The sequence below is a fragment of the Mustela putorius genome, unplaced genomic scaffold (assembly GCF_011764305.1).
Source record: "Mustela putorius furo isolate JIRA1106 unplaced genomic scaffold, ASM1176430v1.1 tig00000095_pilon_pilon_pilon, whole genome shotgun sequence".
NCBI classification, from domain to species: Eukaryota; Metazoa; Chordata; class Mammalia; order Carnivora; family Mustelidae; genus Mustela; species Mustela putorius.
In genome coordinates, this window is record NW_025421280.1 from 21,244,423 (window position 1) to 21,271,732 (window position 27,310).

The 27,310-nt window shown below is 40.4% G+C and overlaps 1 protein-coding gene across 7 annotated transcripts in view; it reads right to left on the reverse strand.

Moving 5' to 3' along the window:
• The window catches only part of DOCK3 (dedicator of cytokinesis 3), a 561,701-nt gene extending 538,061 nt beyond the window's left edge, over positions 1-23,640 (reverse strand). For all 7 annotated transcript variants that reach the window (XM_045079409.1, XM_045079404.1, XM_045079422.1 and 4 more), the window contains exon 1: positions 23,242-23,640. In XM_045079409.1, the coding sequence (XP_044935344.1) occupies positions 23,242-23,629 (388 nt within the window). In that variant the 5' untranslated portion in view covers positions 23,630-23,640. The remainder of the gene's footprint in view (positions 1-23,241) is intronic.
• Positions 23,641-27,310: the final 3,670 nt, after the last annotated feature.

Genomic DNA, 27,310 nt, shown 5'->3' on the forward strand with positions numbered 1-27,310 from the left:
ATGGTCAGTGAGCACGTGAAAAGATGCTTGACATCACTAATCATTACAGAAATGTATATCAAAACCACAATGAGATACTTCAAATCCATTTAAGATGGTTATTATAAAAAAGGGGAAATAAATGTTGGTGAAGATGTGGAATCCTCACATCTAGTAATGTAAAATGGCATGGCTATTAGGGAAAACGGTTTGGCAATTTCTCAAAAAGTAAACATGGGGGTGCCTGGATGGCTCAGTGGGTTAAAGCCTCTGCCTTTAGCTCAGATCATGATCCCATGGTCCTGGGATCGAGCCCCACATTGGGCTCTCTGCTCAGCAGGGAGCCTGCTTCCCTTCCACTCTCTGCCTGCCTTTCTGTCTACTTGTAATCTGTCAAATAAATAAATAAAATATTTTTTTTTAAGTTAAACACGAAATTACTGTTTGATCCAGCAATTCCAATCCTAGGTATACACCCAAGAGAACTGAAAATAAGGACTAAAACTGATACTTGGACACCAGTGTTCATATAGCAGCTTTACTCACAAGAGCCAAAAGGTAGAAACAATCCAAGTGTACACCAACAGATGAATGGATAAACAAACATACACATACACTGTAATATTATTCAATCATAAAAAGAAATGAAAGTCTGATACATGCTATATCGTGGATGAATCTTGAAAACATTTAAGTAACATAAGCCAAAAACAAAAGAACCAATATTGTAGGATTCCAATTATCTTACGTTTCTAGACTAGTCAAATTCGTGGAGACAAAAAGTACAATAGAGGTTTCCAGGAGCTGCAGGGAGGGGTATAGTGTTTCTGTTTGGAAGGATCAAAAATTCCTGGAACTAAATAGTAGTGATGATTATGCAAAAATTTAAATGTACATTTTTAACTTAAATGTACTTAATGTCACCAAAATTTACATGTAAAATGAGTATATTATGTATTTTACCAAAATAACAATGGTTCTTAAATACTGAAGTAAGGAACTGACCAATTAAAACAGATTATTACTAACAGAAACCTGCTACAGCATCTGAGAAACCAAATCAATAAAAACAATGAGTGCTTTGTGGGACAGACAGAGTATCATTACCTAAAGTCATATACCACAGTCTCATTAGAACTTAAATATTTCAATATGTTTAAATGTATCAGGGGCGCTGGGTGATTCAGGTAAGTGTCCAAGCCTTGGTTTCAGCTCAGAGTTGTAATCTCAGGATCATGAAATAGAGCCCTGTATCAGGCTCCACGCTTAGTAAGGAGTTTCTCCCTCTCCCTCTGCCCCAGCCCTCTACATGTTCTCTCTCTCTCTCTCTCTCTCTCTAAAATCAATCAAGAAAATACATTAATCTTGATGTAGAGAAAGGGGAACCCTCTTACACTATTGGTGGGAATACAAGTTGGTTCAGCCACTTTGGAAAACAGTGTGGAGATTCCTCAAAAAGTTAAAAATAGAGCTACCCTATGACCTGGCAATTGCAGTACTAGGTATTTACCCCAAAGATACAGACATAGCAAAAAGAAGAGCCATGTGTACCCCCAAGTTCATAGCAGCAATGTCCACAACAACCAAAAACTGTGGAAAGAGCCAAGATGGCCTTCAAAAGATGAACAGATAAAGAAGATTGGTCCACATATACAATGGAATATGGAATATTACTCAGCCATCACAAAGGATGAACACCCAATTTTTGCGTCAGCATAGATGGGACTGGAGGAGATTATGCTAAGTGAAATAAGTCAAGTAGAGAAAGTCAATTATCATATATTTTCACTTACTTGTGGAACATAAGGAATAACATGGAGGACATTATGAGAAGGAAAGGAAAACTGAAGGGGGGAAATCAGAGGGGAAGACAAACCATGAGAGACAGTGGACTCCGAGAAACAAACTGAGGGTTTTAAAGGGCAGGGGGATGGGGGATGGGTGGGCCTGGTGGTGGGTATTAAGGAGGGCATGTATTGCATGGAGCACTGGGTGTTATACATAAACAATGAATCCTGGAACACTACATCAAAAACTAATCATGTATTGTATGGTGACTAACATAACACAATGAAAAAAATTTTTTAAACTTTAAAAAAAAAAGGTATCAAAAGATTTTCTTTTCAAAGTTTCCTTTCCCCCTCCCATACTGAAACATAAAACAAAAACCCCCTCCTTTCTAGCTTTCCTCGTGATAACAGAAAGGTTGCAGCAGTACCAGATCATGTCCTATCTACATGTACCCATCCACAAGGCAAAGTCCCCTCTGCACAGACTAAATCTGCATCAGGTTTTATCACTCTCAGAGCACTGCCTCTGTTCCAAAGACAGGCCTTCATACAGAACCCAGCCTTGACCATGAATCGGAAATTTCTTTTAAAGGGACTGAATGGGGGTGCCTGGGTGGCCCAGTGGGTTAAAGCCTCAGCCTTCAGCTCAGGTCGTGATTCCAGGGTCATGGGATCAAGCCCCACATAGGGCTCTCTGCTCAGCAGGGAGCCGGCTTCCTCCTTTCTCTCTGCCTGCCTCTCTGCCTACTTGTGATCTCTGTCTGTCACAAAATAAATAAATAAATAATAATAAATAAAAGGACTGACTGTATCATAAATGCACTGAATCTTACTCCAAAGGAGAGGAAAGGAGACACTTTAATTCTTGACATGGTTGATTACCCAATCTCCCTTGAATCAGTTCAATTCAGGTCTAGCTTGCAAGTGTATGGCTGGAGAGAGAAGAAAAACAGCAATGAGAGACTAGCAAATAGGAAAAAGAAAAGGATGATACTCAAAGTAGCTACCAAGAAAAGAAATATACTGATATAGAAATAATATAAAAAAATTTTTCAAGCAATGGATATAGTGAGTCAGAGTCCCACATATTCCACCCCAAATTCCCTAAGAGCATCACAGCCAGATGAGGAAAGGAGCAAAAAAGAGAATCACTAAATGGAATCAGGGATTTCAGTGAGGAAGCCAACAAGTATCCATGTATTAACCTTATAATCACTTGTTTCTGTTAATATCATCAAATAGAAAGTTCAGTTAAACAACTGATACCCAAGAAATTGAAGTGGCAGTAAAAAACCTTTTATTTTTGTAATGTATAAGGATTTACTCCTCTCAAGAATATTATCAATTTTGAATTTTTGAAAAATGCAAATCTGTAGAGAAAATAATATCCTAAGCTGACAAGGGTGCAGAGAAATAATAACCTTCCCTGTCCTGGCAGTGACAACAACGGTTTAGACATAGGAGTAGGTAAACTATAGTACACCCATATTATGAAATAGCAGTCATCAAAACCATGAATAGTCCAGAATAAAAAAGACTCACAGTGTAACAGATTTAAAATAAAAGACTAAGACAATATATACACTATGGCCTTAAATTTCATTTATTTTAAATGCCTACTTAACGTTATTTTTTTAAGTAGACCCTATGCCCAGCATGGAGCCCAAAGCAGACCTCAGACTCACAACCCTGAAGATCAAGACCTGAGCTGATATCAAGAATCACTTAACTAACTGAGCCACCCAGACACCCCTATATGCCTATTTAAATATGTACATAGAAAAAAATACAAAGATATACTAATAGGTTAAGAGGAGTTATGTATGGATCACAAAAGATATCACCATTATTTTCCTTTTTGTGTATTTCTCTGCATTTACTGACATTTCTCTAATGAATACATATATTGCATAATCAAAAGGAAAATGCTACACAGAAAAAGAGAAAGCTTGAATGTGTTCCACATACTGAATTCACAATACAGGGAAGAATACATTACATTTTAGAAGAAATTCCAACAACAAAAAAAAAAGACAAAATCTTTTCTTGATGCTTTCAAAGGTTTAACCTTGAGTTCTCTGGAAAAGTCATTTATCCAAAACATAGCTTCCCCAAAGATGTCAAACGAAAGAAGAATTGTTGGGGTAATTTCAAACTACATCCCAATTATCTGCTACAAGATTTCTGAATCATTGTTGTGATAACTGTGAAGTTCTAGGTGAAATGGATTCATACTGGAATTCTAAAGCTGCCACCCAAAGACAGTTATTTGAACTCAGCAGTAAACCTTCATAACAGGCTCAAGAAATAGAAAGGCTAAGAGGGAAATAAAGTACATTCATGAAGGCACAAGTTTCTAACAACTAAATATTATTATATTTACACCCTGACTTTTAAAATACTACCAGGATTAACAAAGCAAAATAAAACTCTTCACTAGATTGGACTCCTAATTAAGCATTTATCAATCCCTATGTGCTAGGTCCTGAGGTTACAAACATAAAGATACAGCAGTGCTTATTTATATCCAGCAGATCTGGGAAACCATCTAAGAGATGACATTTGAGCTTTTTAAGTTGACATTCCCAGGCAGAGAAAGGTAATCACTGCATTCATCATATTTTAAGAATCTAAGCAAAGTGACAAAGATAGGAAAGTTCTAAGCCTGTCTGGAAAAGGTGAGTTGAGTTGTCCAGCATATTTAGAGTAGGAAATGTGAAGACAATGTCAAAAACAAAACTCAAGAAAAGTTTGGTGCCACCCTTCCTCCTGTACATGAAATGTATGTGAAATTTCATACAAAAGATAAAAATGGACTTAACAACTTTCTTTTTTTTATTATGTTATGTTAGTCACTATACAATACATTATTACTTTTTGACTTAACATCTTTCTAATGGCTGAGAAGACGAGCAAGATGGTGGAGGAGTGGGAGACCTAAATTTCATCTGGCTCCAGGAATTCATCTAGTTATCAAACCACTATGAACACCTACAAACTCCACAGGAGGTCAATGGAAAGAATAGCAGCAATTCTATGAACAGAAAACTGACCACTTTCTGGAAGGCAGGATGTGCAGAGAAGTGAATCCGAGGGGATATTTGGGAAGACAGACCACAGGGGAGGCAGCCTCCATCAGCCGGCTCCTGGCAAGTGATACAGCAGTGGAACACAAAATCAAGAACTTTTAAAAGTCAGCTCTGGTGAGCGATGTGGCTCTAGTGGCTAAGAGGGGGATAGAACCCTCACTGGGACAATGTGGTCTCAGGACCCCCAGGGTCACAGAAAGACCAGGGGTGCCTGAGTGTGGCAGAGCTCCAAAGTATTGGAGAAGAGAAGCCAGCTGCAAAGAAGCACCCAAGGGGTGGGTTCTCAGGTCGGGGTTGTCATAAACCATGATCCGCAGCACAGTTGGGCCTCTGCTCTTTGAGCAGGGGCCCAACAAGCAGTAGATCCAGGGAGAAGCTTCTTCCTCCACCAGGAGGAGGAGCCCAGGAGCATGCTGCAGGAATCTGCTGGGTTAGAAACACCAAAAGGATCATGTTCCAGAGATAGAAACATTAAGTCACAGGCAGGTGAGCATGGAGTGTGGCTGGAGACCAGAGAGACAGGAGTGACTGACTGCTTTGCTCTGAGGGCACACTGAGGGGGCGTGGGGGCTGAGTTCTTGGCTCCTCCGGGACCAGAGATTGGGAGGCCATCATCTTCATTCCCATCCTCCAAAGCTCTACAGAAAGCTTCCAGGGAACAAAAGCTACCAAAAGCAAGCTGAGCAGATTACTTAGACTGGTCCTTGGCAAGGGTGGTACAATTCCATCTCAGGCAAAGACATTTGAAAATCACTGCAATAGGCCCCTCTCCTAGAAGATCACCAAGAACATCCAGCCAATCAGTGGGTTAAGCCGCTGCCTTCGGCTCAGGTCATGATCTCAGGGTCCTGGGATCGAGTCCCGCATCGGGCTCTCTGCTCAGCAGGGAGCCTGCTTCCGTCTCTCTCTCTCTGCCTGCCTCTCCGACTACTTGTGATTTCTCTCTGTCAAATAAATAAATAAAATCTTTAAAAAAAATAAAAAAAAATAAAATAAAAAATAAAAAAAAAAAAAAAAAAAAAAAAAAAAAAAGAACATCCAGCCAAGACTAAGTTTACCATTCAAAGAGGAACTGCAAAACTCCAGTGCTAGGGGAATACTGCAAAAAGAATTCATGGATTTTTACCCATGATTCTTTAGTATTTCAGAGTTTTGGGGTTCTTTTATTTTTGTTTTGCTTTTTTAAATTTTTCTTTCCTTTATATTTTTTTTCTTTCAGCAGAAAAAAAATTATTATAGGAGTATATCATTATAGCTCTTAAATGAATGTTACTATAGTAGAAGTGTGTGAACCCCAAAAGAGTAATAAATTTTTACTGATTCATAAGAATGCTTTATAAATTAAGGACACTAATCTTTTGGGTGTTATATGCATTAAATTATTTCTCTATTAATTTTTTTTCAACCAACATTTTATTGTATCGATTCCTTTTTTAAAATCTTTTTTTAACTTTCTTTTTTTTTTATTTATTTTCAGCGTAACAGTATTCATTGTTTTTGCTTTTCATTTTTACCATCGTATTCTAACCCTTCACTGAATTTAACAATGTTTTCTGTAGATCTATGAGCCTTTCCCTCTTTCAAATTCTGGGATACAGTTTCTTCTGATAGAACAAAATATATCCTAAATCTAGTGTATGGCATTGTTCTAGTCTCCTGCCTGATCACTTTCTCTCCTTTATTTTTTTTTATTTTTTTCTCTCTTTTTTCAATCAAATTTTTAATAATTCCTTTTGTTAAGAGTTTATTTATTTATTTGACAGACATAGATCACAAGTAAGCAGAAAGGCAGGGGGGGAAGCAGGCACCCTGCTGAGCAGAGAGCCCAATGTGGGGCTCAGTCCCAAGACCCTGGGATCAGGACCAGAACCGAAGGCAGAGGCTTTAACCGCCTGAGCCATACAGGTGCCCCAATAATTCCTTTTTTTAAAATCTTTTTTAATTTGTATCTTTATAGTCATATTCCATCACTTCATCATATTTACACTTATTTTATATATATATGTATATATGTATATATACATATATATTTTTTTTTCTTTCTTTAAAATTTCAGGAGACAGTTTCTTCTAACCGACCAAAATACACCCAGAATCTAGTGTGTGGCTCTGATCTATTCACTAGCCTGATCATATTCTTTTTTCTTTTTTGTCTTTTTTTCCCCCTTTCCTTTCCCCCTGGGCTTTGGTTCTCTTCTGATCTGTTTAGTGTATAGTTTTCTGGAAACATTGTTACCCTTTCAGCATTTTCTTCTCTCATTCATCTATTCTTCTCTGGATGAAAACACAAAATGGAAAAACTCATCTCAAAAACAACAACAACAACAACAAGAGGCAGTACCTCTTGTAAACTAGGGACTTAATCAATATGAACATTAGTTACATGTCAGAACCAGAGCTCAGAATGACAGTTATAAAGACAGTAGCTGGGCTTGAAAAAAGCATAGAGGACACTAGAGAATCCCTTTCTGGAGAAATAAAAGAACTAAAATCTAACCAAGTCAAAATCAAAAATGTTATTAATGAGGTACAATAAAAAATGGAGATTCTAACTGATAGGTTAAATGAGGCACAAGAGAGAATTGGTGATATAGAAGACCAAATAATGGAGAATAAAGAAGCTGAGAAAAAGAGAAATAAACAACTACTGGATCAGGGGTTGGGGTAGAATTCAAGACATAAGTAATAGCATAAGATGAAAGAATATTAGAATAATTGAGATCACAAAAGAAGAAAAAAGAGAGGGGCAGAAGGTATACTGAAGCAAATTAAGGCAGAGAACTTCCCTTATTTGGAAAAGGAAACAGGTATCAAAATTCAGGAGGCACAGAGAACCCCCCTCAAAATCAAAAAAAGTAGGTCAACACTCCACCATCTAATGATAGAATTTACAAGTATCAGAGACAAAGAGAAAATCCTAAAAGCGGCTCTGGACAAGAGCTCTGTAACCTACAAAGATAGAAATATGAGATTGGCAGCAGACCTATCCAGAGAGATCTGGCAGGCCAGAAAGGACAGGCATGATAGATTCAGAGCACTAAACAAGAAAAATATGCACTCAGGAATACTATACCCATCTAAGCTCTCACTGAAAATGGAAGGAGAGATAAAAAGCTTCTAGGACAAACAAAAACTAAGAATTAGCAAACACCAAACCAGCCCTACAGGAAATATTGAAAGGGGTCTTCTAAGCAAAGAGAGAGACTAAAAGTAACACAAACCAGAAAGGAACAGACACAATATGCAGTAACAGTCACCTTACAGGCAATATACTGGCACTAAATTTGTATCTTTCGATAGTTATCCTGAACACCAATGGGCTAAAATGCTCAAAAAAAAAAAAAAAATACACAGTATCAGGATGGATTTTTTAAAAAAAAGACCCATCAACAGGCTGTCATTTTAGAACCAAAGACACCTCCAGATTTAAAGTGAGGAGATGGAAAACAATTTACCATGCTAATGGACATCAAAAGAAAGCTGTGGGGGGGTGGGCAATCATTGTATCAGACAAATTAGACTTTAAACCCAAGACTATAGTAAAACATGAGGAAGAACACTATATCACACTTAAAGGGTACATCCAACAATAAGATCTAACAATTTTATCTATGCCCCTAACACGGAAGAAGCCAATAATAAAAGCCAATCAATAACAATATCAAAGACACTCATCGACAATAATAAAATAGTAGTCGGGGACCACTGAAATGGAAAGATAATCTAAACATAAGATCAACAAGGAAATAAAGGTTTTAAATGACACACTGGACCAGATGGACTTCACAGATACATTCAGAACATTCCATCCCAAAACACAAGAATACACATTCTTCTCTAGTGCTAGTGCACATGGAACATTCTCCAGAATAGATCACATCCTGGGTCACAAATCAGGTCTCAACCAGTACCAAAAGACTGGGATCATTCCCTGCCTACTTTCAGACCACAATGCTCTGAAACTAGAACTCAATCACAAAAGGAAAGTTGGAAAGAACTCAAATACATGGAGGCTAAAGAGCATCCTACGGAAGAATGAATGGGTCAACAGGAAATTAAAGAAGAATTGAAAAAATTCATGGAAACAAATGAAAATGAAAACACAACTCTTCAAAATCTTTGGGACACAGCAAAGACGATCCTGAGAGGAAAGTATATAGCAATACAAGTCTTTCTCAAGAAACAAGAAAGTCCTCAAATACACAACCTAACCCTACACCTACAGCAGCTAGAAAAAGGACAGCAAAGAAAGCCTAAACCCAGCAGGAAAAGCGCTGTAATTAAGGTCAGAGCAGAAATCAATCAAATAGAAACCAAAAGAACAGTAAAACAAATCAACGAAACAAGGAGCTGCTTCTCTGAAAGAATTAAGAAGACTGATAAACCCCTGGCCAGCTTATCAAAAAGAAAAGAGAAAGGACCCAAATTAATAAAATCATGAATGAAAGAGGAAAGATCACAACCAACACCAAAGAAATACAAACAATTATAAGCACATATTACAAGCAACCGTATGCCAGCAAATTAGACCATCTGGAAGAAATGGATGCATTCCTAGAGACATATAAACCACCAAAACTGAACCAGGAAGAAATAGAAAACCTGAACAGACCCATAACCAGCAAGAAGACTGAAGCAGTCATCAAAAATAGCTCAACAAACAAGAGCCCAGGACCAGTTGGCTCCCCAGGGGGATTCTACAAAACATTCAAAGAAGAATTAATGCCTGTTCTTTTCCATTCTTTTTCAAATAAATATAATAATCCTAAAATTTATATGGAACCAGAAAAGACCTCAAATAGCCAGAGGAATGTTGAAAAAGAAAACCAAAGCTGGTGCCATCCCAATTCCACACTTCAAGCTCTATTACAAAGCTGTGATCACCAAGACAGCATGGTACTGCCATAAAAACAGACACCAAGTGGTGTGTATTAGAGAGGGCACGGATTGCATGAAGCACTGGGTGTGTTGCAAAAATAATGAATACTGTTATGCTGAAAATAAATAAAAAATAAATTAAAATAAAAAGACAGTATGGTATGGGCACAAAAACAGACAACAAGATCAATGGATCAGAATCAAGAAACCAAAAATGGACCCTCAACTAATCTTTGAAAAAGCAGGAAAGAATGCCCAATGGAAAAAAAAACAGTCTCTTCAACAAATGGTGCTGGGAAAATTGGACAGCCACATGCAGAAAAATGAAACTGGACCATTTCCTTACAGCACACCCAAAAACAGACTCAAAATGGATGAAAGACCTCAATGTGAGATAGGAATCCATCAAAATCCTTGAGGAGACATGGGGAGATAGAGAGGAGAAGGGAGTTGGGGGAAATTGGAAAGGGAGGTGAACCATGAGAGACTATGGACTCTGAAAAACAATCTGAGGGTTTTGAAGTGGCGGGGGGTGTGGGAGGTTGGGGTACCAGGTGGTGGGTATTATAGAGGGCACGGATTGCATGGAGCACTGGGTGTGGTGCAAAAATAATGAATACTGTTATGCTTGAAATTTAAAAAAAAAAATCCTTGGGGAGAACACAGGCAGCAACCTCTTCAACCTCAGACGTAGCAGCTCCTTCCTAGAAACATCGCCAAAGGCAAGGGAAGCCAGGGAATACATGAACTATTGGGACTTCATCAAGATCAAAAGCTTATGCACAGCAAGGGAAAGAGTCATCAAAACCAAAAGACAACTAACGGAATGAGAGAAGATATTTGCAAATGACATATCAGATAAAGGGCTAGTATCCAAAATCTATAAAGAACTTATCAAACTCAACACCCAAAGAACAAATAATCCAATCAAGAAATGGGCAGAAAGGGTGCCTGGGTGGCTCAGTCATTAAACATCTGCCTTTGGTTCAGGTCATGATCCCAGGGTACTGGAATCAAGCCCCACGTTGGGCTCCCTACTCAGCAGGAAGCCTGTTTCTCCCTCTCCCATTGCCCCTGCTTGCATTCCCTTTCTTGCTGTCTCTCTCTATTAAATAAATAAAATCTTAAATTTTAAAAAAAGGAATGAGTTTTCCATATAAAGAATCATGTCATCTGCAAAGAGAGAGTTTGACTTCTTCATTACCAATTTGGATACCTTTTATTTCTCTTTGTTGTATTATTGCTGTTGCTAGGACTTCTAATACTATGTTGAACAAGAGTGGTGAGAGTGGGCATCCTTGTCGTGTTCCTGATCTCAACAAGAAGGACGCAAGCTTTTCCCCATTGAAGATTATATTTGCTGTGGGTCTTTCATAGATAGATTTGATGAAATTCAGGAATGTTCCCTCTATCCCTATACTTTGAAGCGTTTTAATCGGGAACAGATGCTGGATTTTGTCAAATGCTTTTTCTGCATCAATTGAGAGGACCATGTGGTTCTTCTCTCTTCTCTTATTAATTTGTTCTATCACATTGATTGATTTGTGAATGTTGAACCATCCTTGTAGCCCAGGGATGAATCCCACCTGGTCATGGTGGATAATCTTTTTAATGTGCTGTTGGATCCTGTTGGCTAGGATCTTGTTGAGAATCTTAGCATCCATATTCATCAGTGATATTGGTCTGAAATTCTCCTTTTTGGTAGGGTCTTTGGGGATCAGGGTAATGCTGGCTTCATAGAAAGAGTCTGGAAGTTTTCCTTCTGCTTCAATTTTTTTAAAAAAGCTTCAGGAGAATAGGTGTTATTTCTTCTTAGAAAGTTTGGTCGAATTTCCCAGGGAATCCATCAGGTCCTGGGCTCTTGTTTATTGGGAGGTTTTTGATCACTGCTTCAATCTCGTTACTAGATATTGGTGTATTCAGGTTGTCAATTTCTTCCTGATTCAATTTTGGGAGTTTATAGTTTTCCAGGAATGCATCCATTTCATCTAGGTTGCTTAGCTTATTGGCATATAACTGTTGATAATAACTTCTGATGATTGTTTCTACTTCCTTGGTGTTAGTTGTGATCTCTCCCTTTTCATTCATAATTTTATGTATTTGAGCTTTCTCTCTTTTCTTTTGGGTTAGTGTGGCCAATGGTTTATCGATCTTATTGATTCTTTCAAAAAACCAGCTTCTAGTTTCATTGATACGTTCTGCTGTATCTCTGGTTTCTACCTCATCGATCTCAGCTCTAATCTTATTTCCCTTCTTATGTGTGGAGTTGGTTTGATTTGTTGTTGATTCTCCAGTTCTATAAGGTGTAGAGACAGTGGCTGTGTTCTGGATTTTTCAGTTTTTTGAGGGAGGCTTGGATGGCTATGTATTTCCCCCTTAGGACTGCCTTTGCTGTATCCCATAGGTTTTGGATCAAAGTGTCTCCATTGTCATTGGTTTCCATGAATTGTTTCAGTTCTTCCTTGATCTCCTGGTTGATCCAAGCATTCTTAAGGAAGGTGGTATTTAGCTTCCAGGTGTTTGAGTTCCTTCTGAACTTTTCCTTGTGATTGAGCTCCAGTTTCAAAGCATTGTGATTGAGAATGTGCATGGAATCATCTCAGTCTTTTGGTATCGGTTGAGTCCTGATTTGTGACCCAGTATGTGGTCTATTCTTGAGAAGGTTCCATGTGCACTTGAGAAGAATGAGTATTCTGTTGTTTTAGGGTGGAATGTTCTGTATATACCTATGAGGTCCATCTGGTCCAATGTGTCATTCAATGCTCTTGTTTCTTTATTGATTTTCTGCTTCGATGATCTGTCTATTTCTGAGAGAGGCATGTTAAGATCTCCAACGATTAGTGTATTCATATCAATATGACTCTTTATCTTGATTAACAGTTTTCTTAAGTAATTGGCTGCTCCCATATTGGGAGCATAGATATTTACAACTATTAGATCATCTTGGTGGATAGTCCCTTTAAGAATGATGTAGTGTCCTTCTGTATCTCTGACTACAGTCTTTAGTTTAAAATCTAATTTGTCTGATATGAGAATCGCTACCCCAGCCTTCTTTTGAGGCCCACTGGCATGAAAGATGCTTCTCCATCCCTTCACTTTCAGTCTGGGTGTATCTTTAGGTTCAAAATGGGTTTCTTGTAGACAACATATGAATGGGTCCTGTCGTTTTATCCAGTCTGCAACTCTGTACCGTTTTATGGGCGCATTTAGGCCATTCACATTGAGGGTGATTATTGATAGATACGTTTTTATTGACATAGTGTTACCTTTGAAGTCTTTCTTTCTGTAGATTGTCTCTATATTTCTTTTCAATGCTATTCTTGGGTTTTTTCCTCCCTTAAAGAAGCCCTCTTGGGGCGCCTGGGTGGCTCAGTGGGTTAAGCCGCTGCCTTCGGCTCAGGTCATGATCCCAGGGACCTGGGATCGAGCCCCGCATCAGGCTCTCTGCTCAGCAGGGAGCCTGCTTCCTCCTCTCTCTCTGCTTGCCTCTCTGCCTGTTTGTGATCTCTCTCTGTCAAATAAATAAATAAAATCTTTAAAAAAAAAAAAAAAAAAAAAAAGAAGCCCTCTTAATATTTCCTGCAGTATCGGCTTGGTGGTTGCATAGTCTTTTAAGCCTTGCCGGTCCTGGAAACTCTTTATGTCTCCATTCATTTTGAATGTCAGTCTTGCTGGATAAAGTATTCTTGGCTGCATGTTCTTCTCATTCAGTGCCCTGAATATATCTTGCCAGCCCTTTCTGGCTAGCCAGGTCTCTGTGGACAGGTCTGACGTTATTCTGATGGGCTTTCCTCTGTACGTAAGGATCTTCTTTGTCCTAGCTGCTTTCAAGAGGTTCTGCCCACAATTATAATTCTTCATTCTTACTATTAGGTGTCTTGAGGACTTTCGAGAATCTGTAATCTTGGGGGGGGGGAACCTTTCGGCCTCTCTAGTACATGAACACTGGTTCCATTCACGAGATTTGGAAATTTTTCATGAAGAACTTGTTCCACTATATCTTCTAGACTTTTTTCTTTCTCCTCCCCTTCAGGGATTCCAATAATTCTGACATTGGAACGTTTCATGGCATCATTTATTTCCCTGATTCTGTTTTTGTGGCCTCTAAGCTGTTTGTTCCAGGCTTCCTCCTGATCCTTTCTCTCTATCTGTCCTCCAGATCACTACTTCTATCTTCTGTCTCAGTTACTCTAGCATTGAGAGAATTTAGATTAGATTGGAACTCATTGAGAGCATTGTGAAGCTCATCCCTGGTAGCTTTCAGCTCTTCCCTAATATTGAAAACATGATCTCTGGTCGTTTTCGGCCCTAATCAATTCCGTTTTGGTCACCCATGGCTTAAATTAAAATAAATATTAAAAAATAAAAACCACACATTGGGGGCAAAAAAAAAAAAGCATCTTTCTAATTCTAAAATTTCCTTGTCCTCCACACTTAAAAGTACAGCCACACATACCTCTTAGCAACATCTTTCCTCCTTGGCTATAGAGCCTACCCTAACCCCAAACACTATCAGGTTCACAAAGGTAACAACAGCTGGCAATTTCATAACACGTTCAGGGGTCACCCAGATAATTTGTGTTCAGAACACAACATGGCAAAATCTATTTGTCTGTAAACTAGACACTTCCCACTAGATCATAAAATTTTTTCTGATTCTGTTTAACACTTTTATCAGCCACTTGGAAAAAGAAGACAAGTTTATCAATTGTGTATATAAAGGTTCAAAGAAAAAGTAGTATGTGAAATCAAAAACTCAAGCTTCAAAAAGATCTGACAGGTTCAACTGCTGAGCCAAATACATCTAGCCCCCCACCAACTTAGAACCAACAGGGTCAAATCAAATATGCTCCCCCTGATGAAATGTAGTGGAAATAAAATACAAAATCTTTATAAAATGAAATTAGAATTTTAGATTTATGATTCTCATCAATCATAGAAGTTTGGGATTGAAGAGATCTAGCTTGACTTTAGTTCATGTAAAATAAAACCTAGAGTTTAATTACTATAACTTCAATATGAATAATTAGTGTGAAATGGTAGCCAAAAGCCTAGGAAGATTAGGCTTTGTGCCACATTAATTTAAAACATTCCATTCAATACTACAAATATATGTTTAAAACCTTCTACATGCCTGGCACTGAATTATATCTGCCAAAAATACAAATATAAATATGGCATGATCCCTACTTAGAAGAGTTTGTAGCCTAAATCAGTATTTTTTCAACCGGGGGTCACAAAATCCATTGAATTGCCACCAATATTTCTTTTTTTTTTTTTTTTTTATTTATTTGACAGAGAGAAATCACAAGTAGTCGGAGAGGCAGGCAGAGAGAGAGAGAGGGAAGCAGGCTCCCTGCCGAGCAGAGAGCCCGATGCGGGACTCGATCCCAGGACCCTGAGATCATGACCTGAGCCAAAGGCAGCGGTTTAACCCACTGAGCCACCCAGGCACCCCGCCACCAATATTTCTTAATGAAGTAGAAATGAATAGAAAATATCAGAGTACACTATACAAAGTACACAATCTTGTATCATCAAACTTTAACTTTTTCATACACATGTATGTATGTATACTTATATGTAGATATACATAAAAACAAAAGAGATAGCAATTTTAAATGTATTTCTTATTGCAGAACATAGTCAAAAGTTAGAAAGACATTAGTCTAGAAGAAGAGGACAAAATAAATATACCACTGCAAGGTACAAAGTTTCATGAATTTAAAAGAATAAAATCTATCTGGTCAGAGAAAGAGAAGGTCAAGGGTCTAGAAAAAGATTTACAAAGACAACTATATATGAAAGAAGCCTCACTAGGCAAGAAAAAATATGAGACATGGAGAAGGAAAAGGACCCTACATAAAAGGAATAACATGAGTAAGACATGATGTAGTAAACAACAAAAAGTGTTTAATAGGTGGCAAATAGTTCTGGCACATGGCAGCACTGGTATAATTAATTCAAGACAGAAAGACTTGGAGAAAGTTCAGTTTGGCTAAAGTGTAAAGTACAAGCAGGACTGCAGATGAGGTTGAAAAGAGCAAATCTGAGCCATAATATGAAAGTTCTGGGCACGTAGTAAACACTTAATGAATGTTAGCTATTCCAACTAGACTTACTCAGTTCTAAAGCCTTAAACCTTGTATCTTTCTTTTTTAATTTATTTATTTGATAGAGATCACAAGTAGGCAGAGAGGCAGGCATAGAGAAAGAGGGGGGAGGCAGGCTCCCACTCAGCAAAGAGCCCGATGTGGGGCTCTAACCCAGGGCTCTGGGATCATGACCTAAGCCAAAGGCAGAGGCTTTAACCCACTGAGCCACACGGGCTCCCCCAGTGTACCAGAATTCATTGTTTATGTACCACACCCAGTGTTCCATGCAATACATGTCCTCCATAACACCCACCACCAGGCTCACCTAGACTCCCACCTCCCGCCCCTTCAAAACCCTCAGATTGTTTTTCAGAGTCCCTAGTCTCTCGTGGTTTATCTCCCTCTCCAATTTCCCTCAACTCCCTTCTCCTCTCCATCTCCCCATGTCCTCCATGTTATTTGTTATGCTCCACAAATAAGTGAAACCATATGACAACTGACTCTCTCTGCTTGACTTATTTTACTCACCAAAATCTCTTCCAGTCCTGTCCATGTTGATAGAAAAGTTGGGTATTCATCCTTTCTGAGGGAGGCATAATACTCCATAGTGCATATGGACCACATCTTCCTTATCCATTCGTCCATTGAAGGGCATCTTGGTTCTTTCCACAGTTTGGCAACTGTGGCCATTGCTGCTATGAACATGTGGGTACAGATGGCCCTTCTTTTCACAACATCTGTGTCTTTGGGGTAAATACCCAGTAGTGCAATTGTAGGGCCATAGGAAAGCTCTATTTTTAATTTCTTAAGGAATCTCCACACTGTTTTCCAAAGTGGCTGTACCAACTTGCATTCCTACCAACAGAGTAAGAGGGTTCCCCTTTCTCCACATCCTCTTCAATGCATGTTATTTACTGTCTTTTTAATTTTGGCCATTCTAACTGGTGTAAGGTGGTATCTCAATGTTTAAACCAAGTATCTTTAAGATCCTTTACATAAGGATCTAAAGTGCTGATTCTAAAGTGCTATGAATTACTGAAAGGCTATAAAGCAAATTACTTAAATGTAGACACAGAACATGGACTTACGAGAAATTACAGGGAGCCTATTAAATAAGAAAGAATGTTCAAATCATACCTGTCTCAATAATAAAATGGGCTGTCCCAAAAAATGGTGAGGGCATTGTCACTAGATGATTACCTGAATAAAAGCCAAATGCACATCGGTCTGAGATATACTGTCTATAATATAAAGTTCTGCATTCATCATACACTAATTCTTCCATCCATTTTGTTTCTCACTCACCAGTGAGTAAGAGCTATGAATGAGTTTTGAAGAGAGAAGGAGAAACAGATGGAAGCAGGAGGTTGGGATTTTATTTCATTGCAGAAAAGTAGGAAAACAGGAAACTTCTGAATGACATTTCCCAACACAGTAATTATCTCTACTAGAATATCCTAATGTGTGATATAGCAAATCAACCGCAAGAATCTGGACCACAGCTAAAATAATTTGGCAAAGTATTTACGAAAAATGTTTTAAGTTCCTAGAGGCTTTATGTGAAAAAATCTTGCCTTTCCATACAAAATCTGTCAAGAGGGGTTATGCAAGAGTCAAGAGCATAATCATAAACAGGTTTGTTCATTAGAATAAAAGCATAACACCGGAATTAAAATCCTAATATAGCATATCCAATAATTCTTACACATTGGGAATAATTTCAGATCATTCTCATCGTCAAGAATAAAGACACATGGGGCACCTGGGTAGCTCAGTGGGTTAAGCCTCTTCCTTTGGCTCAACTCATGATCTCAGGGCCCTGGGATCAAGCCCCTCATCAGACTCTGCTCAGCAGAGAGCCTGCTTCCCCCCTCTCTGCCTGCCTCTCTGCCTACTTGTGATATCTCTCTCTCTCTGTCAAGCAAATAAATAAAATCTTTTTTTTTTTTAAAGAATAAAGGGGCAGCTTGGTGGCTCAGTGGGTTACGCCTCTGCCTTCAGCTCAGGTCATGATCTCAGGGTCCTGGGATGGAGCTCCACATTGGGCTCTCTGCTCAGCGGGGAGCCTGCTTCCCCCTCTCTCTCTGCCTGCCTCTCTGCCTACTTATGATCTCTCTCTGTCAAATAAATAAATAAAATCTTTTTTTAAAAAAGTATCATGTTTATAATTTAGCTTACTGTTTCTAAAGCACATTCTCTTACAATACTGCATGATAAAATGAACTGTAACATCTGAATAGACTACTTCTGTAGTTGCATAATGACTTTTCTATTAAAAATGTTAATAATTTCCTGTTGGTTATTTCCTGTTTGCTTTACAGAATGACAGGCCAAAACAAAGACCTCTTGGTTTGAGAAGGCACTCAAAAAATAGTTGCTGGGGCGCCTGGGTGGCTCAGTGCGTTAAAGCCTCTGCCTTCAGCTCAGGTCATGATCCCAGAGTCCTGGGATCGAGCCCTACATTGGGCTCTCTGCTCAGCGGGGAGCCTGCTTCCTCCCCTCTCTCTCTGCCTGCCTCTCTGCCTACTAGTGATCTCTGTATGTCAAATACATAAATAAAATCTTTAAAAAAAAAAAGTTTGCTAAATTCAACTTTCCTCTCAACTGTTTTAAGAAAAGACAACACAATCCAACAGACGGTTTAAAAACCTGTCTTCTACATCAAAAACTAATGATGTACAATTAACATAACAAAATCAATGAATCAAAGCTCATTTAAAAAAATATGAGCTTTTTTTTGCCTATCAACTATACCTCAATAAAGCTGTTCAAATTTTAAAAATAACAAAAATAAATAACCAGAAACCTGCCTTCTGTTGTGATGAGGACTGGATATTGTATGTAACTGATGAATCATTAAAACACTACCTCAAAAACTGATGATGTACTATATGTTGGCTAACTGAACATGAAAAAAAAAACCCTGCCTTCTGACTCATCATGCCCTGAATGTCCACTATCATTATCAATGTAAATCATTACAATCAGAAGCAGAATAATAAATACCATGTCATCTTGTATAAATGTTTAATATAAAAAAATTCCTTAAGTATAACTATCCAATTTAAATTGAAAAGTCTATAGAGAATGCCTTATCTTTTGAGCCAAAGACATACACTACTGACAAATTCCTTTCCAAAGCAACATGATGTAATCAAAGAAGCTGTGGCTTAGAATCCCAAAATCATCAGTTCAAATCTCAACTCAGCACTTACTGGCGTAAGTTCCTTAGATCTGTCACCTAACTTCTCTCAGCTAAAGTTTTTCTCATCAGTTTTAAAATGAGGGTATTACGGTGTAAGGCTCAAGTAGAATCATGATTTGGAAGTTCCCTGTAAACACTAAAACCCAATCATTAAACATCAAGCACATCCTCACTTTTCAGGACAAAATAGAGCCCTGGGTATATCACATCTTCTCTGCCCTAGTGGATGCCTTTACCTCTGAGAGGTATGTGGCCCTTTTGGAGGCTTTAAAGACTGGGACTGCCTCATGGAACAAGTAACTAAAAAGCCCACAGCCCTCACACTAGTTCAGTGAGTTTTAGCCTATTTACCAGTAGATTTACTGAAATTTGTGATCACTGGTTCTTGCCAGTTGGGTTTCATCGACCTATTCCCTCCCTTCCGTCAACTGCCTCTGCACTACAGGATCCTTACAAGGTAAATTTCTTTTAAGGACTCAAGGCTTTTTTTTTTTTTTAATGCTTTTTTTTCACCTGGGAAAAATCTGGTAAAAAGCAGAAAATATGAAATACTGTTTAAATTAGATAAAAATAAATATAACATAAATAAATCCTTTTTTTAATTAATAAACAAGCAAATAAAACATTGCAAAACTAAAATACAAGGTATTCTGGTTGGTAATAAGGAAAAACTGTCATGGTTTACCAAGTGTGGATTAGAAAATCAGTAACCAATGCTCTGAGAGATTTAAAAAAAAAAATTTACCTTATGACAATAAAATAAATAAGATGATGACCTGAGGCAAGATTCCACTCCTAGAATGCCAAGCTAGTACAAATGTATTCAAACTTTTGTTGCTATACTATTTTAGAAGTTAATTATAAACATTCGTGTTTTATTTCTTACTGGTGTTTGCTGCTGCTACTGCTACTGCTTCTGCAGTTAGAGAATGAGAAAAGTATTTTCTTGGTCTTTGGTTTCTATATTTAGTAGTTTGGGTGCCACCGATATGGGAAAAGACAAGTGTTTCACAAAAATAGTTGGGACTGTTCTCACCTAATGCACTTTAGTACAGGAAGCTTCTTGGAAATGTAAAATAAAGAATGGAAAGACAAAGGGCTTCCCAAGCATTCGTGGGAACAAGAGATCAGAGAACCTCAGAAAGAAAGAGACATAAGGAGTCAGAATTTGGGCTTACAGGTTCAGGAAAAAACAACAACAACAAAACAAAACAGCCCCTTTAATACGAAAGAAGGATAGCAAGAGATTCAAGTATATCAGAAAATATTGCAGAGGAAGAAAATTAAGGAGAATATTCAATTGTTGAAGGGCAAAAAAGCACTAATAACTTCTAAAATCCAGTTTCTTCAACTGTACGATGAAGATAACATTAGAACTGCTCTAGGAATCTACATGGTATAACCTGAGAATCCCTAGCAGCACACTGACTGGCCATGACTAAACCTCAAAAAAGGACAGTTTTCTCCTCTTCACCTAAAGTTAACCACAGAATATTACAATGAAAATGGAAGCCCAGATATCACCTAGTTCTAAGTGGATATCATATAATTTGAAAACGTTGTACAGAATTCCTACATTTACAAAAATTTAAAACTAGTAAGATATTTCTACAGGATCTCAAACACCTTACCAATGTCAAATACAGATGAACAGCTGCAGTAAGGAAAAATAAAACTCCTTTGTACTGCTGCAATAAGGGACTCCTTCCCTCACTAACATCCAAGCAGTTTCTCCAAACTGGTAGGAAGTAGGTACAAGTTTTCCCTCCCTGCTATAAGGAATATGGATTAGCAAGCAGAGATAGAAACCTGTGCTCCCACTGGGTGTGGTGCAAAAACAATGAATACTGTTATGCTGAAAAGAAATTTAAAAAAAAAAAAAGAAAGAAACCTGCGCTCCAAGCTGCTCATAAAAATCAAAGCTAAAACTCAAAATATTTTCTCATAGGAATAATCATCATAGATTTTCAAGATAGCAATTAAATAATGCAGCTAGCATACTATTTTTGATTCACTGTTTTTCTTATTATAAGTATAATATTTAAGCTACTTTATAGGCTGAAATGGATTTTATTAGATAAAAGGCCTAGAAGTGTAGCCCTAACATGTTTATGGAAAGAGATGCACCCTGAGTTTTGAACAATCTTTCAGATCATAACTGAGGAAGGGACAGTAGAATAAAGCTGTGAGGTAAATAGAAAAAAGAGATGCCTTGTTTGGCAGCAAAGGCATCTAAATTACACTAAATCACAGCTGTTAATGCCTTCAGAATAACTGTCTCTCTCATTTACCAAGCACCTGTGCCCAATACTGTGCCCCTTCCCAGGAAATAACTATTTTTCTAAAGCTAAACTCATGGTCCTAAGAATTCAAGAATTTCATTCCATCTTTCTGATTAAATCACACACCAAATCCTAGCACTCTGAGATTCATATATGCCTATCTTGATTACCTTGCACTGCCTCCTTCTAAGAACACATCAGAGGAAATACCTAGTGTTATTATTACTTTAAGTACTAAAGGAAAAAGAAGAAATTAACACTTACTAAGCACTTGGTATGCTCTCATTTGATTTTCACAACCCTGTAGGTAAATATTACCCCCCACTTACAACATTAAGAAAATGATGTTAAATAACTTGCCCACAACACCATTAAAGAGAAGCCAGGACTCAGAATTTGGCTAACTCCCTACTCAAAGGTTTTTCTCCAAAGGAAATCATCACTTAGGTGCCACTGAACAGTTGACCACTTTCACATCAATTATTTGTTATTCTAACCCAGCAGCCCTAAAAGCAAGATATGGATAAAATAAACCATCAACTCTTCATTTCATGGAATCTATATAGTATTTAGAGAATTCTCTAAAATGTCCTCAGAGGTGAATCCCAGCTCTTTATATCATTTCCCAATTCCTTCTCAACAGAGACTCGAACACGAGGGCTCCTTTTATCACATCCATCCTAGTAAGTTACCGTGTCATTATAGCACAGCTATTAAAAACTCCTGAAAGTTTCCTTTTCAAACAGGATTTTCTACCAGCACATATCTCTCTGTAGGTGTTTAAATTTAAATAAATTCAATTTTCACATGATAACTTGCCTGATGGTATTCCTAAGTGTTTGTTCCTACCACCAGTTTAAAAAGTTGTTTTGTAGTAAATTGTGAGCTAAATCTTGATTGAACTGCAGTTAAAAAAGGAAAATAAAAGTCTATGTTTAGACAGATTCCCCATCTATAGTTTTCCATTACAAGCTTGGGAGGGAGGGGAACCTGTACATTCAACATTTTAAATCCAACAAGATGACAAATGACTTACAATAATGCAATGTGCCTGAACTCTTCTAGCATGTTATTGCCACAAAACACTCACATTATGTTACAACATTATTATAAAAGGAAAACTGACATTCAATCCCTTAAATTATTGAATATTATTTTTACAGAAGTTTAATGTGACAGGATTTTTTAGCTTCAGGAGTTTAACACTTATAACGGATAAAAGGAGGATTCTAAGAAAAATAATGATCTCATGAAAACAGGTTTGGGTTTTTTTAAACAAAGCTGTGACCATAATACATACTAAAACTTATACATGTCCAAAAACACTTCCTATTGTAAGGTAATTATTTCTAATACTGAAGGCAAAACAAATTAAAACAGAGCAAACATTTGCAGTCAAATGTCTGCAAAATTTTGAAATGGAGAAAAATGATGTCAACATTTTTTTGTCCTTTTATTTGAAAGGCTCCAGTCCAAAAATAAACAGTCATCGGGCTCATCAACTCAGGTGCGGAAACTCATTAAAATTGAGATTTGGAAGCGAAGAAAACAAGATTCCCAGGATTTGGCTTCTTGGGTAAAACTGCCCTGTGCCCCACACCAGAAACCTCACGCAGCCACAGGGGCCCAGCCCACCCTGCCCGCCTCTCCCGGGCCGCACCTGCCGAGGCCGCGCCGCCAGCGCCCCCTGCCGCCCTCCCACGCCCCAAGACCCGCTCCCACCCCCAAATCCGCGCCCCTCCCGCACCGCCCCCGCACCGCGCTCGCCCGGAGCTCGCCCCGCGCTCGCCCCACGCCGAGGCCGCGCAGCCTGCGGGCAGGGGCGGGGGCGCGCGGACGCGAATCGAGGCGGGGCCGCCACAGGGCCGAGAGCACGGGCGCGTCCCCGGGACCCCCGCTGCGGCCAGATCCGAGCCTCACCTACCTACGCCGTATTTCTCCTCCTCCGTGGGGGTCCACATGGCCGGGCCGGGCGCGGCCCCGCGTGCGCGGCAGCCGGGCAACAACGCGGCGGGGACGGCCGCGGGCCCGGCTGTGGCGCACCGCAAGCCGAAGCGGGGGCGGTCAGGCGGCGCGGGGCAGTGGGCGGCGCATCCTTCACAGGCCGTCCGGGATGCCGCCGCCGCCGCCACGTCCGGACCGCGAGGCTCCGCGGGCGGCCCAGCAGTTCCTGGCGGCGCGGCCGAGGGCTCTCCACCTGTCCGTCGCCGCTGCTCCCGCGCCGCTGTTCGGTCCCTCACAGCTCTGCTGCTGGGCTCCCAGCGCCGCCGCGGTTCGGCTCGCCTCAGCGGGCTCGCAGGACGGCCGCGCATGCGCCACTCCCCGGCGCGCGGGGGCTCGCGCTGCCCGGGCTCGCGCCGCCCGAGCCCGCGCGCGAGCCCACGCGCCGCCGCCGCTGCCGCGCGCCAGCGGAGAGAAATCCGCGAGAAGGGGTTGGGCAGCCCCGCGGGGGTCAAGCCTGGCTCCTCCGCTGACCCCCGCCCTCGACGGCGGCAAGCGCTGGAAGAGGAGGGCTGGGCAGGTGGAAGGCCCTAGGCCCCTAGAGGCTTGCGTGCCTAGTGCCTCCTGCCAGACACGCCGAGATTGCCGCGGGAGCCCTGTCCGAGAAAGAAAGATACTGTCTTCGGACCCATCCCAGTGTCACTCACAGGGTGGTCACGACCCATCCCCGGAAAGGTCCCTGGAACCACTCTGCTTCTCGCCAAATCCGAAAGCTGGAGTCGCCCCTGGCTCCTCATCTCTGGGATGCCGTCTAGGCCGAAGTCCTGCCGCCTCCTTGGCTGTAGTTTTGCAGAGTTGGCCTATGCGGTTTGGGGTCTGAACAATAATAGCAGCCTTCCTAGTAAGGAAGCACTTCTTCGTTGGGATCTGGTATCCTGCCCTGAGCACCGCCTCTGCTGCTCCTAGGTTTCTGCCATGCTGACTATTCGGAGTTTCTGGCTCCATCCCGAAACTTTCCTCCTTTATCTCCTCCTCCCAAAATCTGTTCCCTCTTACTTCTGCAAATATCACCTTGTGACTCTAGATCAACCATTCGCCAAAGACCAGGATAATCCTGGCAACTGCAGGACTTCTTCCATCTACATATGGACCACCCATCTCTGTTACCGGCACTTCGGAGCCAAAACCCTGGTGTCATCCATCAGTATCACTCTTTTTTTTTTTTTTTAAGATTTGTTTTTTAAAAGATTTTATTTGTTTATCTGAGAGAGAGAGAGAGAGAAAGCATGAGAGGAGCAGGGAGCCCAATGCAGGACTCGATCCTGAGACTCCAGGATCATAACCTGAGCCAAAGGTGGTTGCTTAACCAACTGAGCCACCCAGGTGCCCCCACAATATCACTCTTGAACACCCCCACTCTTCAAAGCCCAGATCAGCGCCTCATTTCCAGGAAAGCTGATCCTGCAGCTAACAGACTGGACCCTTCCTTCTTTTGCCTAGGATTCCAGTTGTGTGCTTTTGTGCCTTATTTCTCCCATAAGACTATCAACTCCCAAAAGGCAAGCTCCAGACTAAAGTCATCTTTCTGGTCCCTCAGCACCTTGAACACCTGACACACACCTGTTGAGTAGGAAGCAAGACTAATATGAGAATATCTAGATAATCAACAGATCTTGTTGATTATTTCTTCATAAAGACCTTTATAACTGGTTCTACCTCCCAGATCTAAGCTCACCTGGATTGTTGCTGCAGACTTCCAACTCCTGACCTAAAGACTCCCACCAATGAAGGCTGCCCACTGCTGTAAAATATTCTGTAAATAATTGAGTTTCTCAGCAGTTAGATACATTAAGGGGTTGGGGGAGTCCAAGAACATAATAAAAAAGATATCCTTATTTATGTAGCTAACTGTTCCAGGAAGAACTCTGCCCAGTATCACCATGGAATGTCGTAATAGAATGAAGCCACATTCCCACAAAGCTTTCTCCAGGGAGCTTTCTAGCAAGTGGGCCAAGTTATACAGACCTTCCAAACAACCGTAAAGCTTTTATCTCATATCTTAGTTTCATCCTATTGGCTGGTGTACATGATCACAGTCTCAGAGCCTAAGGACTGGTTTTCCCTAAGTTTACTCTCTTGCTCTCAGTCTGAATTCATCTTGGGTGCCTGCTTCCCTGGACAAAGACAGTCTCAATCAACAACTGCAAACTACAGCTCAGGGATGGGAATGCATTAATCCCAACAGAAAAAAAGGAACAGAAAAGGAGCCAAGGTGAGAAGAAGGACATCTGATAAGTCCCAGACTCTACAGCCTTTCTCTTTGTACTAAATTTAGATTTTCTTGAAGCAAAAGAGCAGAGAGCACGTCATGGAGAATCGGCCTTCAGCAGGGATATGCACCTGCTTTCCTATATCCACAGCATCTGCTCTGAGTCCTTCCTCATGCTCCCAGTCTACTCTCACCCCACACATACATACCACTCCCAGCATGTGAGCAAACCTCCAGCTTTCCTCTGAAAGTCAGGCTCGTCAGTGCCCTGCCCTCCCCTCTTCTCCATCCACTTCCTTATGTTTTCACCACCACCCAGCTTCATCATCTGCTCCTTCCTTGTAACGATCTGCAAGTGGGTGTGTCTTCAGTGTGTGGGTGACAGTGGGATGACACTGACTTCGGACCCATCCCAGTGTCACCCACTGTCTTCAGACCCATCCCGGTGTCACCTACAGTGTGGTCAGGGCCCATCCCCACACTTCGTGACACCCACATGATGACACTGTGGGTGACACCGGGATGAGTCTGAAGACAGTGTGGGTGACACTGGGATGGGTCTGAAGACTTCCTTGCAGGATCTGCAAGGACTCACTGCACCATTGTTGCTACCTGCACTCCATTTTCACCCGGTTCTGCTCCACAGGTTCCTTCTGTGTTTCCAGGAACATCTGCCCTTTTGGTATTCTTATCCACCATTCCCTCTCTTCCTCTCTCTCTCTCTGACTTTGAAGAATCATCTGGTCCAGATTATTTCAATGCAATTCATTTGACTCTCAGAAAGTTCTGGTTTCTGAGCCTGTCACCTCCCAGAAACTGCCCTCCCAGAAGTCCCCAGGGTCATCCCAACTCCAGATACAAGCAGCTACCCTTCCCTGACTCTGACTGGGTCTTTGCATGCAGTATCCCAGAACCCATGTACTCTCCTCTCTTGAAACTCATGTACCCTCCTCACCCTCCAAGGGCCACTCTCCCTGGGAAATCTTCCCCAACTGCCCTTGGCTAAAGGGGATTTTGCTCTCCCATAAGGACATTTCCTGTAGTACCTGCTCATCCCAACTTCCTCCAAGAGATCAAATGTGTCTGCCTTGAACATTGACAAAGTCTGTTTCCTTCCTCAGTTGCAAAGATTGCTTTTCATTTATTTTTACCCCACACAGAGACTAACATAATGCCTACCACCTATCAGGAAGTCAACATATACTCTTGGGTGAATGAACTACCTGTATGTTTCCTGAGACCATAATGCAATAGGCTAGAAAGAATTGAGAAATTTACATCAGCAAATCACAAGTCTCTCAATTCAGAAACTTGAGTTAATAAGAGTAAACTTCCTTGATACAGGAACATTGGCTTTAATTAAAAATTCACTGAGACATCTTACTGAGTAGCTATGTAAAAGATAAACATGGTTTTTCTTTTTTTTTTTTTTAAAGATTTTATTTATTTGACAGAGAGAGATCACAAGTAGGCAGAGAGGCAGGCAGAGAGAGAGGAGGAAGCAGGCACCCTGCTGAGCAGAGAGCCCGATGTGGGACTCGATCCCAGGACCCTGAGATCATGACCTGAGCTGAAGGCAGCGGCTTAACCCACTGAGCCACCCAGGCGCCCCAAACATGGTTTCTTATCTAAAAAACAAGTCTGCAAACAGTTTGACTTAACATGTCACTATTACTTTTGGGCTGAGCTCATTACTTCAGATGATAAATTACAACTTGCTGATGGAGGAAGGAATCAAGGCTTCAGCAGGATGACCTTTAAGACTGCTGGCTATTAAAAATAG